Consider the following 15209-nt stretch of genomic DNA (forward strand, 5'->3'; position numbering starts at 1 on the left):
TGATTAATTGGTTGGCTTATGCACCCAAAACAATCCAATTGTCATTGATTCCTGTTCCTTTTTTATTATTCTGGTCACTAGTTTATTACCAGGACTGTGGGTTCCCAGCAGGACTCTGGAGAGTGTGGTGGTATGAAATATGGTAAAGGAAATATTGACTAGAGGGAGAATAACTAAAGGGTCCGTTGGCACTAAATGACCCACTCAGCGTAAGCAGACGTGTTTTAAACACTTGCACTGACAGTCTGTGCTCTCTGAAAAAACAGACACGCGATTAATGCAAGGTCTCTGCATTATATTAACAGTTGCACTATCATGCATTGCCTAAAGGATCTGTGGATCTGCTGCAACATCAGTACAAATGTCTCATCACTTGCACTGGCTTCACAGCATGACTCAGAGCCATAACAAGTAATTTCTGTGCCTGAGGCAAGGGCCAGCTCCAGGCTCTTCGGCAGCAAGTCGGTGGCAGGTCCCTGAGTCTCTGTCGGAGGGAAGGACCCCCCACCGAACTGGCGCCGAAGAATGAATGAAGTGGCAGCGGCAATTTGGCAGCAGGTCCTTCCGTCCAACAGGAACTCAGGGACCTGCTGCCGAATTGCTGCCGAAGCAGCAGCAGTAGAGCTGCCGCCGAAGCGCCGACGATTGCAGTAGGGCTTCGCCCCTCCACTTAGCGCGCCTGAGAAAAGTGCCTCACTCGCCTCGCCCTTGTTACAGCACTGGCATGAGTGATGAAGCTAGTATGATAAGGGAGGATAAAAACCTTTTGTTTTGTCTATCGAGAGCATAAGCTCTTTGGGGGAGGGACTTTCTTTTACTATGGTAATGTGGTCGCACAAATTCCTACCATGGCCTTAGCCTGGGAGCATCGCAAGCACGCGTCGAACAAACCAATTCTCTGAGCCAGCAGGCAGCACCAAAGTGCACAGAGTTAAGGACAGTCTTAAAACTGAATCCGCTCACTTTCCTCTCCCCCAGTTTAAATTAGACCCTCATTATTGTGTTAGCATAGCCTGGACATTATAATTGATCCCAGCCTCCACTGATTCTCTCTCACAAAACTATCTGCACTTTTTCGTTAACAAGGAGAAATCAGCGCCATCCACAGGAGATATGGGAGGTCACGACCTTCAGCACTGCGGTGCCCGCCCTTGGTATTAGCTCAGCCTCAAATCTGATATATTACTCCAAAGACCCAACAAGCTCTGGTGTTTTCACATCAATTGTTAGTTCATATTAATGACAAAAATTGTTCTTGGGTCATTTAACATTCACAGGCTTCAAAAAGTGAAAGAGGACCCCACTCAACAAGGTAATGGAGCTGTGTCTGGACCGGCTTTTCGGCTAGACAGCGAACAGGTGCCACCACCTCACTTGCCTGTCACCAACCAGCTGTGCGGGAAAGTCTCAAAGTACTGTTAGCTGCAGCATTTGCTCTGAAGCTTATGGGGAGGGATTTTTGAAGGTGCCTTAGGGAATTAGGAGCCCAAACCCTATTGAAAGTCAATGGGATCTGAGTGCCCAACTTCCTGGTGCCCTGGAAATGCCAGCCACGCTGTACCCATGTGCACATATGCATGTGCCCCCTCGGTAACGCTGTGTTCCGAAGAAAGGGCCCCATGGCTGTCACGCTCCCAGTTTCCAGGTCAAGCAGACTCAGTACTCAGAATAAAGAATCTCAAGAGTTACCTTCAGGATCATTTCCGCCCGCGTCATGCCTTTCACCACTATCTTTGTGTAGCTTGCAGGAGCCTTCCTCACCACCTGGGACCCAATGGAAGGCAGATCCAAGAGAACCATCTTCAGGGAGTGAGTATCCAACAGCAGCTGTAGTAGTTAATCACACTTTGCTGTTATACTGTTCCCAGCTACTAAGTGCCATGAGCAGCTAGGATGCCACAAAGTCTAAAAGTTAAACTCTTCACAATCCCAGAACATCTTGGCATTTACGTCACTGTTGGCACAGAAGGAATGAATCACTGTGATGGAGCCTCAAAGGACCAGACCCCTCGGTTGCTGTATATCAGGAGATATCCTGACCTTAATGGAGTTATGGTGATTTACGCCAGCTTAGGATCTGGCTCATAGTGTGTCACCCATTTGTAAGCTGCAATGTTAACTAGTTACTACGACCAACTCCAAACACCTTGATCCCTTTGCCTCCCAGCCTGCAATGCTCCCCATTGGTCTGCACTAACGCAAACACAAATAAAACAACAGAACAGTACATATACCAACAGCTCCCCACCTAACGCACTGCCCTTACTGACTCAGTGTAACTCAGTACGGTGAATGTGAACTTTCACAAAACTGGCCTCATCCAACACTTCACACAGCATAATGGGAAGGGGCTGCTGCTCATCAGTAGCTAAACTGGAAAAGGTGCCCTCAGCCAGAGCTTAATCATCATAAATCTTCCAGGTATGAATTAAAAAGCAGGGTGGAGACCAGCTGCAGAGCAGAGACCTGAATCATTTGGGCTGTATTTTTGCTTAATTAGAATTGGAGCAAAATTCGATTTAACATGGGAAAGGAAACACTCTGGGTATCCAAATACACAGCTCATTCCTGCAAGGGGGCTAGAATCAGGCGGAAGTGTGCTCCATACAACCTTACCAGCACCGCAAAAATCCCTACCATAGTTAAGGACATTTGTGTTACGGTCCTAAGCACACAGAGTTTAGTTAACATATGAAGGCTATCAGACATTAGTTAATATACTTGGAATACTGATCTCAAAAGAAGTGGCCATGGCAAGTTCACCAGCTCAAATGTGGACCAGATTAAAAAAGGGACACTCTACAATGGCTGTCTCAAGGCATGTGAGAGATGAATTGATGGTCTCGGTTCAGTGCAGTGGGAACAGGATTCCATATAATAAAAAAAAACCACATTCACAAACATTGTACCGGTGCCTGAATTTGAATGTGACTGCTGTTAAATGGCTGAGAAACTCCTGTCAGAGATCAGCAGTGGCAGTAAAAAGCAACACTATTATGGTAACGTTTGCACTAGGGCCAGATTTACAAAGGTCTTTAGACAACTAATGATGCAAATAGGGGCTTAGCGGGATTTTCAGAAGTGCCTAGAGCAGGTTAGGCACCTGGCTGCCATTGAAAATCAATAGGAGTTAGTCACCTACCATATGCAGGTGCTTTAGGAAATCTCACTAAGTGCCTATCCACATCTCTAAGCACCTAAATATCTTTGTCAATCCAGCCCCAAGAGAACAAGCATCACTCAGAATGAAATGGATTCAGGGTAGATCAAAGACTAACAGACCTGCACTGTTCAGTTTGCATTAGACAACACAGTGATCAGAGAGCTGAAATGGACAAGTTATTCCATTACCCTAATAACACCACCACAAACGCACTGCTGGTAACAGGTTAATCACTTTAACCACATGGTTATTCAGAAAAGCTCCAGTAACAACCTTGAGTCTCTAATAATGTTTATTATACAAGGCAACTAGGAATTGTACTTCAGCCATTTGCTTTCTATTAGGGAAAGCAGCAGCAGTTCAGTCTTTACACAAACACAGCAACATCTTTTTATTTTATTTCTTTTAAAAGATCTGGTTTCATTTCACAAAAGCATGTTACTCAGAGACCCTGATTCCGATTCCTTGGGAGCCGGTAACTTTTAAGACATCATTCAGAAGTTCACTGTTCTCCCATCTGAAAGCCTGTCCCACCCAACCCACATTTTCAAACAAAGAGCAGGGCTGTCCCAGTCACCAGACAGGTGTATTAAGATAGAACAGCTGGGGCGACAGACCCAGCAGCTGCATGCGAATGCAAAGGTAAAGCAAACTTTCCTGATCTGTCCAGTCATTTGCATTCCCTGATACATGGGTATGTATCAAAGTTCACTGTTTCAGTATGTGTCAAAGATACTGACAAAACTGCTTGCTTTCTTAAGGGCGCTATTTGCTGTTTGTTACTTTTGTGGCTCTCTAGGGAAGATACAGAGAAGAAAGGAGACCAAGAACTGGGAGCCAGGTGCTCAGATTTCTAGTCCTGAGCCTGCCATTGGCCCCACTGTGTGACCTTAGACAAACTACTTCAGTGCCTCGGTTCTCCCATCTCTGAAACTGAGAACACTTATCTACTTCACGATGCTGCGGTGCACCTGAAATGGTTTGTAAAGCACATGGAGATCCTGAGATGAAAGGCATTTTATAAGTGCCACAGCAGCTTTCATCCAGGAACACTCCAAAGGGTTTGCCAAACTCCCCTCAGCAGCCATTCTGTATCAGCACCACCACACCAGAGTGTTTTTAAATAGAGGAATATCATATCCATCTGGAAAAACAAGAGGAACTGCAGGAGGCAGAATATAATTGCCCACAATGGAAGTTAGCCAGGACACATGGCTTAACAGCAACTCCTGACAAAACTGCCATGAAATCTCTGATTGTCACCAGTACTCGAGACCTTACTTCTACATTTCTCCCAAAATAGCAGCATGGATGACTTTGGAGATTTCCTATCAGAATCCTGAGCAGGGCTGCCACTTACTTAAGCTTGAGATCTGACACACGCAGAGCCCGTAGGATGTACAACACTGATCATTTTCATTATACAACCTGTACAGAAGTGGGTCAGGAATTCATGCAAACAGATTTGCTTTGGGCTGTACCTTGGCACAAATTCTCAGCTTTTAAAAACTTTTTTTTTTTTTAAATCAGTTTGGCTGCTTTTAATTACACAATAGTAAAAAAAAAAAAAAAAAAAAACAACCAGCCACTTATTGGTTTTAGAAGCATGTGGATTAAGAGTAAGGTCAGGATTTTTAAAACCCACTAGTAAGTTTGAGTGCCTTAGATTCTGGATGTCCAAACTGAGACATTTTAACTGGGCCTCATTTTCAGCGAGTGGGAGTCCAGTGTTTTCTGAAAAGTAGGCCCCTTTAAAGGGGGTCTCAAGCAGCGCACCCAAAATTCAGGCGCCCAAAGTCACATCCTGAAATATGGATTTCTCTCTTCCAATTCCTTTCTCCACCTAGAACTCTTGATCTTCCTCTCTTACCCACCGGACTCTTCCTCTCAGTTTCACTCCCCCATCACATTCCTCTTAGGTCCCCACAGAATCAAAAGGCCTCCTGAATCTTCTTTTCTCCAAACCCTTCCCAACCAGACCGTCTCGCTGACTCACGGCTGCGATAGTCCATCTCGAGCCACCAGGCCAGCATCAGGCCTCCATCTGCCTGTTTAAAAGCTTCATAAAAAGCCAAGACCCATCAGATGAACACAACCAGCTTGTGTGTGCAGCTGGAATTTCCACTGCAAGCTCAGGTATGCAGGATAGAGAAATGCTGCAAGAAAACTACGGGTGCTTTCAACATTCTCTCCAGAAAACCACAGATGGCACCGCTGGGAGCTACACCTCTTAGTCCCAGGCCCTAGAAAGGATGTCATTTTTTGTTTAAACTACATTCACAATAAGCCGTTCACAGCTCCAAAGCCAGCCATGGTGTAATGCAGCAACTCACACTTTTGTGCAGCATTTTGTTCTCCAAACTGCTATAAAAAGAAATACAAACAAGGATCTATACAATCCATGTTCTAACATCCTGTTTTAACAAAACACTAGCTGGGAAACAAACTAACAAAGCCAAGGAAAGGCAGAAACTTCTCTCACACTTCCATCATTTTTCTTAATATTATTACGATTATTACAGCACGTCATCAGCACCTGATCTCAGCACCTAGGCACAACAGGGTTCATTCTGTAAATGTAGGAGTCCAAGGCTTCTGCTGGACTGGGTTACCATCTTCACATTATTTAAAAGCCACTTGGAGGGCGTTGCCTGGACGCTTCATTGTGAAACATTCCCCCTCAGCTCCCACTACTAAATACAGACACCTACACACAGGTCAGGGGCTGGGCACCTGAGAAGCTTCAAAAGCCAGGGCTGCTCTAGCAGAAAGTAACCATGCTCAAAAGTGCTGAGAGCAATTCTGCAGTGAGCACATACAGGTTGTGGGAAAGTACTATGAAAATGGCCTCCTCTTCCTTTAACATTAGCCAGTCTCTCAGGAACTGTTCTGAACACCATCAACACGCTTGTATCTCTCTAGTTAAGATTAAATGAAACGTCTTGTTCTCAAGAAAACAGGTTCTACCAACTCGAACTAAAATAACTTTACAAAGTGACACAATATTTTCCCTGTTCTGAATCTAGCCATGTTATCATGATTTGATTTCTCTCTCAAAAGGGAGACAAAACTTAAAAACCTGATACACTCTGCATTTAAGTCATAAAAGAAACCAAGAGCGCAGCTCTTTAGCAGATGTTTACATCATTACAAATCTTCTAGTGCTTAGAAAAGCAACAACCAAATGACAATACAACATTCCTAACCAATCATCTTCATGGTTTGTTTGCCATGGACATGTCTGGGGACTAGGAACACAAAGGAATAAGAATGCTCTGGACACTGACTGATAACTGGGCACTTCGAGGCAGGGGCAATCATTCAGAACTGAGCTGTTGGCTTTGAGTTTGAGGCAATTTCATGCCCTGATCAGAATTCTCCCCATTAAGGAGCCAATGTTTGCAGCTGAGCTTCCATCTCCAGGTTGACAAACCTATGTGCCTTGGCTCCCCTCTAGACTATTTACTATGCAAACGGCTTTGGCTTCCCATTCTGGCTGCTCTTACTCTGCTTTTCCGTTTTTAAATAGCTGGATTTGGAAAAGTCACAGCAGCCAACTCATTTATAGTGGAATCGCTTTCTGCACCAATTCCCTTTTCAAGAGCAGACATTTATATGAATAATGGATGAAATTCACCATTGCGCAGGGCTCCCTGCACCATTTAAGCACTGTGTTGGACCTAGTTTGGGGGCACATCTGATACAGCCATCCAGGGATGCCTCTGCACCAACCCTTCTGATGATAGGGGCTAAGCACAGAGGAGCCCTAGGCTTCAATTTCCATCATCCTCTGCTTGTGTTCACAGGACAGCAGGTGGACAGCACAATAGGTGGTGGTGGGAGGTTGGGTGGGTTACTCAGGGAGGATCCTGGAGGATAGCTGTACTTCCTACAGTAGCTTCAGCCATAAATAACCATTCACTCATAGTGCGTGCTTTTCATCAGGCTTTTTAGGAGCATTAAACCTCACTGCAGCACTGTGAGGCAGGTACTGTAAGCTCCACTATCCCCATTTTACGGGAAGATAATCTTAAGTACGTAGAAATGAAGGGACTTTGTCCCAAGTCATCCAGTGAGGCAACAGCAGAGTTGGAAACAAAATCCAGGAATCTGAACTCTTCCCTGATCTAACCCTAGAGCACACTGCCTACCGGCGCCTGGCAATCTTTTGTATCCCACTTCCCCACTCCCCAAAATGTATCATGATATCACTGATCGGAAAGCCCTAAAGTAATCACTGGACACTTACTTGTATTGAAATTCAGACAATGCATAACCACCAACACCCCACTTATTTAGCAATAAACACCCTAGTTCTGTGTAATTCATTTTTCTCACCTGTTCTGCCCCCACCATGCTAATCGGTTTGCACTTGAATAGGTGGTTGATGAACTTGGGAATGAAGGAGCTATGGAGAAGAAGAGACCAAAATTACATATTTGAATTTCAATACTCTGAGTCACATAAAATGGTAAGCTAACACTGTCCAAAATAAATCGGGATTTTCCATTATGGCACTGCAAGTGCATACAGCTCTCAAATGGATTGTGAGCATACAATATTTTTTTTAAATATACAAATAGGTGAAGCAGAGTTCTTTTTCTTTAACCATGCTGATCTAAAAGTTAATTTGGAGGCCATGTACAAGTTATATGTAAGAATTTCTGTAAAAATGGAGTAATATATTACAGCGGCAGTTCAAGTATCAGTTAAGTAAGTTATCATACTATATAATAAACATCAAAACACCGGGACAATAACTGTTCGTGGAATGGAAGCATCTTTATAACAACAAGAACCTATTCCATACAGGATACAGAAATACTATATACACACACAAAAATAAGTATTACAGAAGTACCGTGAGATTCCCACCAAGATCAGAGATCCACTGTATGAGGTGCTGTATATACACAAAGTAAGAGAAAGTCCCTGTCCCAAAGATCTTACAGTCCATGCAGATAAGACAAAAGGTGGGAAGAAAGGCAGCTTTGCTACCTCATTTTACAGCTAGGGAAAGGAAGCTGCCAGAGTTTGTGTCACATGGTCAGTCTTCAGCAGAGCTGGGAACTGAATCCAGATCTTCTGAATCCCAGTTCATTGCTTAAACATAAGCCCACCCTGAATGATACATGGTAGGACATAGATTTTCTGGGTTAGGTTTCTGTTTTTTATTGATTTTAGGTTTTGTAGGTGGTGATCTTTATAATGGAAACAGAGCTTCTCCCCTCTCTCCTCCTTGAGAAGGAAAGTCTTATCAATGTTCTATGTATTTTCCATGTCAATCTGGCACCCTCCGAAGCCCCATGCTCCCAGGGATGGTCTCCCAGCAGGTGGATGGTTATTCTAGGCTCATCAGCCCCCTCCCTAACACTGCCAAAGGGCAACATCTGGGTATATGTTTTGAGGGTGAAAAAAAGGTGGCATCTCAGTGGTTGAGCCCTCAGTCCAGAAGATATGGTTAAGGTATTGTAGTGGCTATGCCACAGTGTATCAAACATAAAACGTACACAGAAGACACATTATGTTATGTTTCAGTCTTGTATGTATGTCTGAATTTTACACGTGTTGACAATCAAAAGGCCAAACTACACAGGACACCACCCAGTTACATCACCTCTACCCCACACCCCCACAACACCTTCTTTAAAGGCCCCTTTATGCTGCCAGACTGATGTAAAGGGGCCTTAACGCAAATCATACTCAGGTCCACAATACTTACCAATAAAACCAAAGGGCTGCACTAGTTGCAAGTGGAGGGTGGCTAGCACAAGCAAAAGGAAGTTATCTGGACCCCAATGAGCAGTTTGGTAGGACCACATCACTAATGCCCTCTTTTCCTCTTATTCGCTCATTTGTAATTCACCTGGTCTCCATTTGGCTGAACACCTGCATGTCTCATGTTTCCTGTCCCATGTCCGGGACCCAGTGACAGGTTTAGACTTTAATGGTTCAGTCTTGTATTTTGTTTGCACTGGTCTGTTTTCTTTCCCCTTGCAGAAAGCTCCACTTACTGCAGTGATTGGAATTCAGTTTGGTTTTCCCTTTGCATCTGTCAAGCTCTTCATTTCCATCCAGTTAAGGAAGCAGCCTGGCCAAGACCCTCTTTGTCCTGCCACCAGTTATTTTCGCCAGCTAATTTCTTGTTTCCCTTACTCAGGTCAGAATGACACAAGCTGTGTGTCTGCAGCACATGCAAAGCACTCATTAAATGAGCAAAAAACTGTTGAAGGAAAGAAGCTTTTTAAATGGAAGAATTTTCTCCTCTCTCTTTTCAACTCATGGCCGTGGCCTCTCACAATGAATAATCTTTGCCTGGATGGGAGGAGAGCTTAATGGGGAACAATTTTAAAATCATTACTGAGAACAAGCTTCGGGGCTGCCCCCAAATGGCTTTCAGTCTGGCCACATGAGAACACTAGCCTGGGCAACCCAGCATAAACAACGGTAGGAGAACAAACACTAGCCCCTACAGCAGGGGAGCATTAAGGCAGGGATGGAAGTTACCTGTCTCATAAGTCCATTTTTCGGGTGTATAAATAAATCCCAACGGCCAATCAGATAGAGCCAAGAACAGCTCAAGTTTATGCAAGCCTATAAAACGGACAATCAGTAGCAGTTCTGGCCGCAGCAGTTCACTGCACATGGAGGAGCGTGGATCTTTGATCTCACACGTAGGTCTAACCCAAGGGCAGGTCTGGGGCTAATACTTCCACGCTGCATATGGGAGACAGTGACACTGCTTAATTTTGCAGCATTTCAGGTAGGGAATCTGCATCCACGTGACCCAAGGATTCCCCCTTTCAGTTGTCCAGCCATAATCTTCAGTAGGGGAGGTTTTTGCTTAGTGTGAAAATTTCAAGGTGTCAGAGAACGGCCACCTGCTCTCCCTGCAATGAGCACTGGGGCCGGCTTTAGGAACTGCAGGGCCTAATTCAAATACCCGGCGGCAGTCTTGGTCTTCGGTGGCTCTTCGATGGTGAGGGGTCCTTCACTCGCCCAGGACCCCCCGCCACCGAAATGCCACCGAAGACCCGGATCGCCGCCGGGTATGTAAAAAAAAATTAAAAAGGCACCTAAGGCATGGGGCCCGATTCTGGGGAATCGGATGAATCGGCCTAAAGCCCACCCTGATGAGCACAGAAGCGGGGAGGGAGTGACCTTTCCACCCCTGGATGCTGCCTGTTATATTACGCCCTGTCTAACTGGAAACAGCTTCTCATGTCCAGCAGGGTGGGCAAGATGAGTGACATTACCCCTCTTCCATGTGCTGACTGGCAGAGGCCATTAAGAGTGCTGCAGCATGACTGAGAATCTCAGCTCATCTGAGCTTCTTGTCTCCAAAGCCCTAGACAGCACAATTCCTAAAGTCAGCTCCAAAGCCTGACTCCCCTATAGCACGTGCAGACAGTCCCAATAAGATGAATATATATTTATTCAACTGCATATTCTCTGTGCATGGTTTAAGCACTTGGAAAAATGTGCTCCACTGTACTCCGAGATCTAATTTTAATGCCACAACTCATTTACAGTTTGAGCTGTAAAATCATATCCAAACACTTTGTACAAGCAGAGTAGTCCCCAAGGCAATAATAAAGCAGAGCAAGATAGATTAGGAGCCTGAAAACAGAAACCACAGCACTTGAAAGGCTCCCATCCAACAGGAGTAGCTTTGCCAAGCTTGTGTTTTCCTAATCCCTTGCATTGATGATGCATTAAACACAATACCTCACTAAGCAAGACAGACAGAGAAGCAACCACAGTACGTTTATTTTAGAGGAGATGAGCTGCTACAGAATGTTGTTCAAAGCGTCCAGCTGTTCTTGAGTCACTAGCAATACAGAATCACTTAGGTTTAAATAATCCTCTGAAATTCAGATCAGCCACTCTCTCCGAATCAACAAGATTTACTCCAGGTTGCTTCAGCACTAGCATATGCTGCCTGAATGTCACAATCTTCTTTCACAATTCTCACTGAATGCCTGATCAAAGTCCCTCCAAGTCATTAGGAAAATTTTCACTCTAATTATCCACAACATTCTACAGTATGTAGCTAACACCGAGCCAGTCTGGGGCAGAGGAAAAGATAATTACCTTTAAAAGCCTTACCACACGCCAGGATTTCTATCCCCCCATCCTCAGTTCCAATCTCCTTGCAACTTCCAAAGGTAGGTTGAGCAAATGTTCATACAGATGTGGAAACCTCTTCCTCCGCGCTATATTTTTTATTTAATAGGGGAGTGATTTAGGTACCCATAAGAATGTAAGAGAAGGGTTCACTGGTGTTGGTCTTAAGTGTCATCTTGAATTTCAACTACCCCAGTCTATTTTGGGAGCCTGTGAGTCTTGGCCAAAAAGGGGGAAAAAATGGCATACACCGAAAGACATATCAAGTCCCTGGTGAGGAATTTTCTTCCTCCAAATTTGGCTCAAATTTCTTGAGTTGGTTTTAAGTTTTGCAACTTTGGAAACTTTATCTCCCCTGTGGTCCTGCAACTCAAAACCAGCCCTAGTGCAATACAATTAGATTTAAGAAGTGGCTGCCGGTGCAAAAAAAGATACAGATGTTCACACACAAAATGCAAACACGATTTTCAGTGTTGTGTTGCACATAAAAGGTACAATGTCTAGTAGACAGACCAGCCTATAACGGTAATACTCTAGGGATTGAGAGTCTTAAAGGCACCCAGATACGGGTTGGTATTAAAATGTCACACGGGTGCTGAGAAACATCAAGATATCATTAACTAGTGTACTGGTTCTGTTTAGAAGCAAGTCTTACTGGCAAAATTATCATCATCAGGAGTATGAAAGGAGCTGAATTCTCACATTCAGGGCCTGATCCAGAGCCCTGTGACGACATCAGGACTTTCTCTCAACTTAAAGGGACGTTGGAGCAGGTCCACAGACGTCTTTTGAGTGGTAGTTTTGCAGTTCTCTAAGGTCTACCAAAGAACAAACTTTGATCCACTCACTCATTCCGGCTTAGATATGAACTCATCCCAAAAGGGAGAGGTGGGTGCTTTACCCACAATTCACTTGGTATGTGCTTAACAATAAAGTTTAAAGGGAGGCAACTAAGCCAAAATATTAAGACTGTGCTGTTAACAGCTGTGTAAATGGATTTTTCATTTATCATCATAGTAGCTATATAAAATTAAAGTGTAACCACATAGGAGGCTTATGCACAATAAATTTTCAGAGACAGCATTTTGAACAGTGATTATGGGCAGTGTCATAATATGACTGATCAGAAACTGCTCCTTAACGCAAACTAATGAGCATCCAGAGATGGAAAAGGGAGTGTAACTCTCAGGCCACCTGCCCTGTTGAAGAAGCTAATGGCTCTCAAGACACCCCACTACATCCTTTTCTGCTGAAGTAGAAACCAAAGCTCTGATTCTAAGAGCCACACTGTAACTGCAAGTCTATACGATTTACTTTGGAGAGATTAGCTTATTAGAACTGAATGAAAAGTAAAGGTATTTTTAAGTATGAACTATGGCATGTGCAGTGTTTCCCACTCATGTTTTCTCCTGGGCTGGCCATGCAGAACTTGACAGCCAGTAGCTGTTGCTACCATGGCCTTTAACAGCTTTTTCCTAGGTCATAAGCCTGCAGTTTTGATTGGTCTCAGACGAACAAAAGGGAGTTTAAAAGAAATCGCCCATAATCCCTTCAAAAGGTAATTTGGCTCTAAGAAACAGGGCACTAAAAGGCTCTAAATAAGACTTAGAAGCTGGGATTTTAAAGGGGATCTAAGAGAGGTGGGCACTCGACTGCAACGAAAATCAGTGGGAGCTGGGCCCTGAACTCCTTATTCTCTGCATCCCCCAATCACTATTAACCTGTCTAGCACTGACAGGCCAGGAATCAGATCATCACAATGACTCCACATACCTCAGGTACATTTCCAGTCTGTATTGATCACTGTCTTTGCACAAATAAGCAGCTCTAGGACAGGATTGCGTACTGTGTGTTTACTTCTAGTTAAATGCAGCTTTGCAGCCTGCTGGTTGTTTAAAAATGTGTTATTAGAAGGAGAAGAATTGTCATGAGAGTTGGGAGCTGGCACAGGTTTATACCAAGGAAAAGAGATTCCCATAAAGAAGCTGAAATGTTCTTTTAAATATCCACCAAATGCTGATTGTCAACCTCTCCTGCACTAGGACTCCACATACAGACACTCAGAACTGGTCTTTTGCAGAGGCGCACCCCAGAAACCTCTGCACTTAGAAAGCAGTGCTCCAGCCATCATTCAAATAGTCTGGGCATGTGAGAAGGAATCAGTGCAGATGACTGTGTAAATTTGCTGCAGCAGGACACTCAAAACAAGGAATGGAATCACCTTGCAGTCTCATGGACAGCTACAGGTGACCCCCTTCCCCTAGACTTTGGAAGCTTTTGACCTATATGTCAAAAGCTACTGATATAATGTACTAAAAGGCAGGTACATAACCAGGCTAGCGACAATCAGAATTATCAGAGAACGCTGGGACAAGCAGTGACTTACTTTGCAAATTTAATACAGAACTGAGTGAAGTATTTTCTTGTGGAGGCTAGATTGTCACGGATGATGGGAACGTTCTGCTTAATATGAAGAATAACGGATGTGACATAAGGACTCTGGTCGCCAACATGCTCCACATTCTGCCACTGCATCTGCACGAGGGGAGGAAAAAAAAAAAAAAGGAGAACCTCTTAATTCATTAGGCTTTAGACAATGTAAAAATACACCGCAGCGTAGAGTGTTGAAGTGAGCACTGACTTTTACCAATCCAGCCTTTACAAAGCTCTGTAGAAAGTCTCCAGGAAAAAGTCACCATAATTCTTTAACCAGGCGGCCCTCTGTGTCAGCCGACTGAGGACTAAATCCCTGGCAGAGAAACTAAGACCTATTTTCTCATCAAATTAGTTACTTCTTGTCTAAGAACCATAAGGCCTGTGAACAATAGAGAAGACGTGAAGAAAGAAGAGTTAGAATGGCCCTAATGGATCAAAACACAGAGTTGAGGTAGGAATATGTACCAATGCTTATGGGTTGTGGAAGGGTGTGCACATGTACATGGGTAAAGCACGGGGATAAACAGCTTTTGGTGTAAATTATGGGGACACTCCAGCCTGTTTGAAAGTTTCTTTTCAACAGCTCCCATAAATCGTGATTCTGGGCCTTTAAGAAATTGACTGTAGGATCGGCAAAAGGCCTGATGCCTGTATCGAAGTAGCAGCATTAACATGGGTTAGGCTGAGGACAGCTAGATGGAAAAAGAGATTTAAAAACAAAACAAAACAAAACAGTGCAACTCAGAAACATTCCACATGAGCTCAGCTGACAGCAAACCTCAATGTTACTGGTGTGGAAGGCTAGAATGCAAGACTTCAGCTCAACCAAAACGCATACATAAAACTATACGACAGCAAAAGAATGACTCGATCCCCCTTCTCATTTTCCTAGAGCTTCAGTCAAAGTAGCTGTCTTTAGTAAGACGTTTGACTGCTTTGACAATGTTCAAAATATCCAAAACAAAACAGCAGAAACCTTCTGAAAGGATGTGAACAGCTGAGGTCTTGACGCCCCTGGAAAGACATCTTTGTTCACAGCAATTTCCCCTGAGGAGTAAGACTGTCCAAAGAGGTGCTGCTTAGTACTCTTACCATACATGCAAATTAATGAGTAATAGTAAGCACTCATGATTCCATGTTGCATCATAGTTCCAGGTTAGCACTGAGGCCCTACCATTCAAGGAAGCCATTAAGATGAATTATGAATGACTGTAACAACAGAAAATCAGGATGGAAAACTGGACATAGTTTGGGGGGGAAGAAAGATACAACTATTTTTGTTTCCTTTGAGGGATGCGTTTGCATAGGATCTACCTTCAAACTTGCTTGCCTAAGCCCCAGATCTGCATGTATTGCTCCCCTGCTATTTTTAACTTATTACAGATGCTTTGTTCCATATGACCTTCCAGATTCAACTCCATGCAAATGATGAGTGGCATAGGTGACTTAGTGGGTTAAAGCAGCCAAATCTCCAGTGTCGAGT

At 43.9% G+C, this 15209-nt stretch overlaps 1 protein-coding gene across 1 annotated transcript in view; it reads right to left on the reverse strand.

Annotated features, from left to right (window-relative positions):
* Positions 1–15209, reverse strand: part of VPS53 (VPS53 subunit of GARP complex) — a 92309-nt gene that overhangs the window by 8257 nt on the left and 68843 nt on the right. The window contains exons 18-20 of the mRNA XM_032785295.2: positions 13677–13825; positions 7502–7571; positions 1690–1827 (exon numbers count right to left, since the gene is read on the reverse strand). Coding sequence (XP_032641186.1) covers positions 1690–1827; positions 7502–7571; positions 13677–13825 — 357 coding nt within the window. The remainder of the gene's footprint in view (positions 1–1689; positions 1828–7501; positions 7572–13676; positions 13826–15209) is intronic.

Source organism: Chelonoidis abingdonii, chromosome 20 (genome assembly GCF_003597395.2).
Source record: "Chelonoidis abingdonii isolate Lonesome George chromosome 20, CheloAbing_2.0, whole genome shotgun sequence".
NCBI classification, from domain to species: domain Eukaryota; kingdom Metazoa; phylum Chordata; order Testudines; family Testudinidae; genus Chelonoidis; species Chelonoidis abingdonii.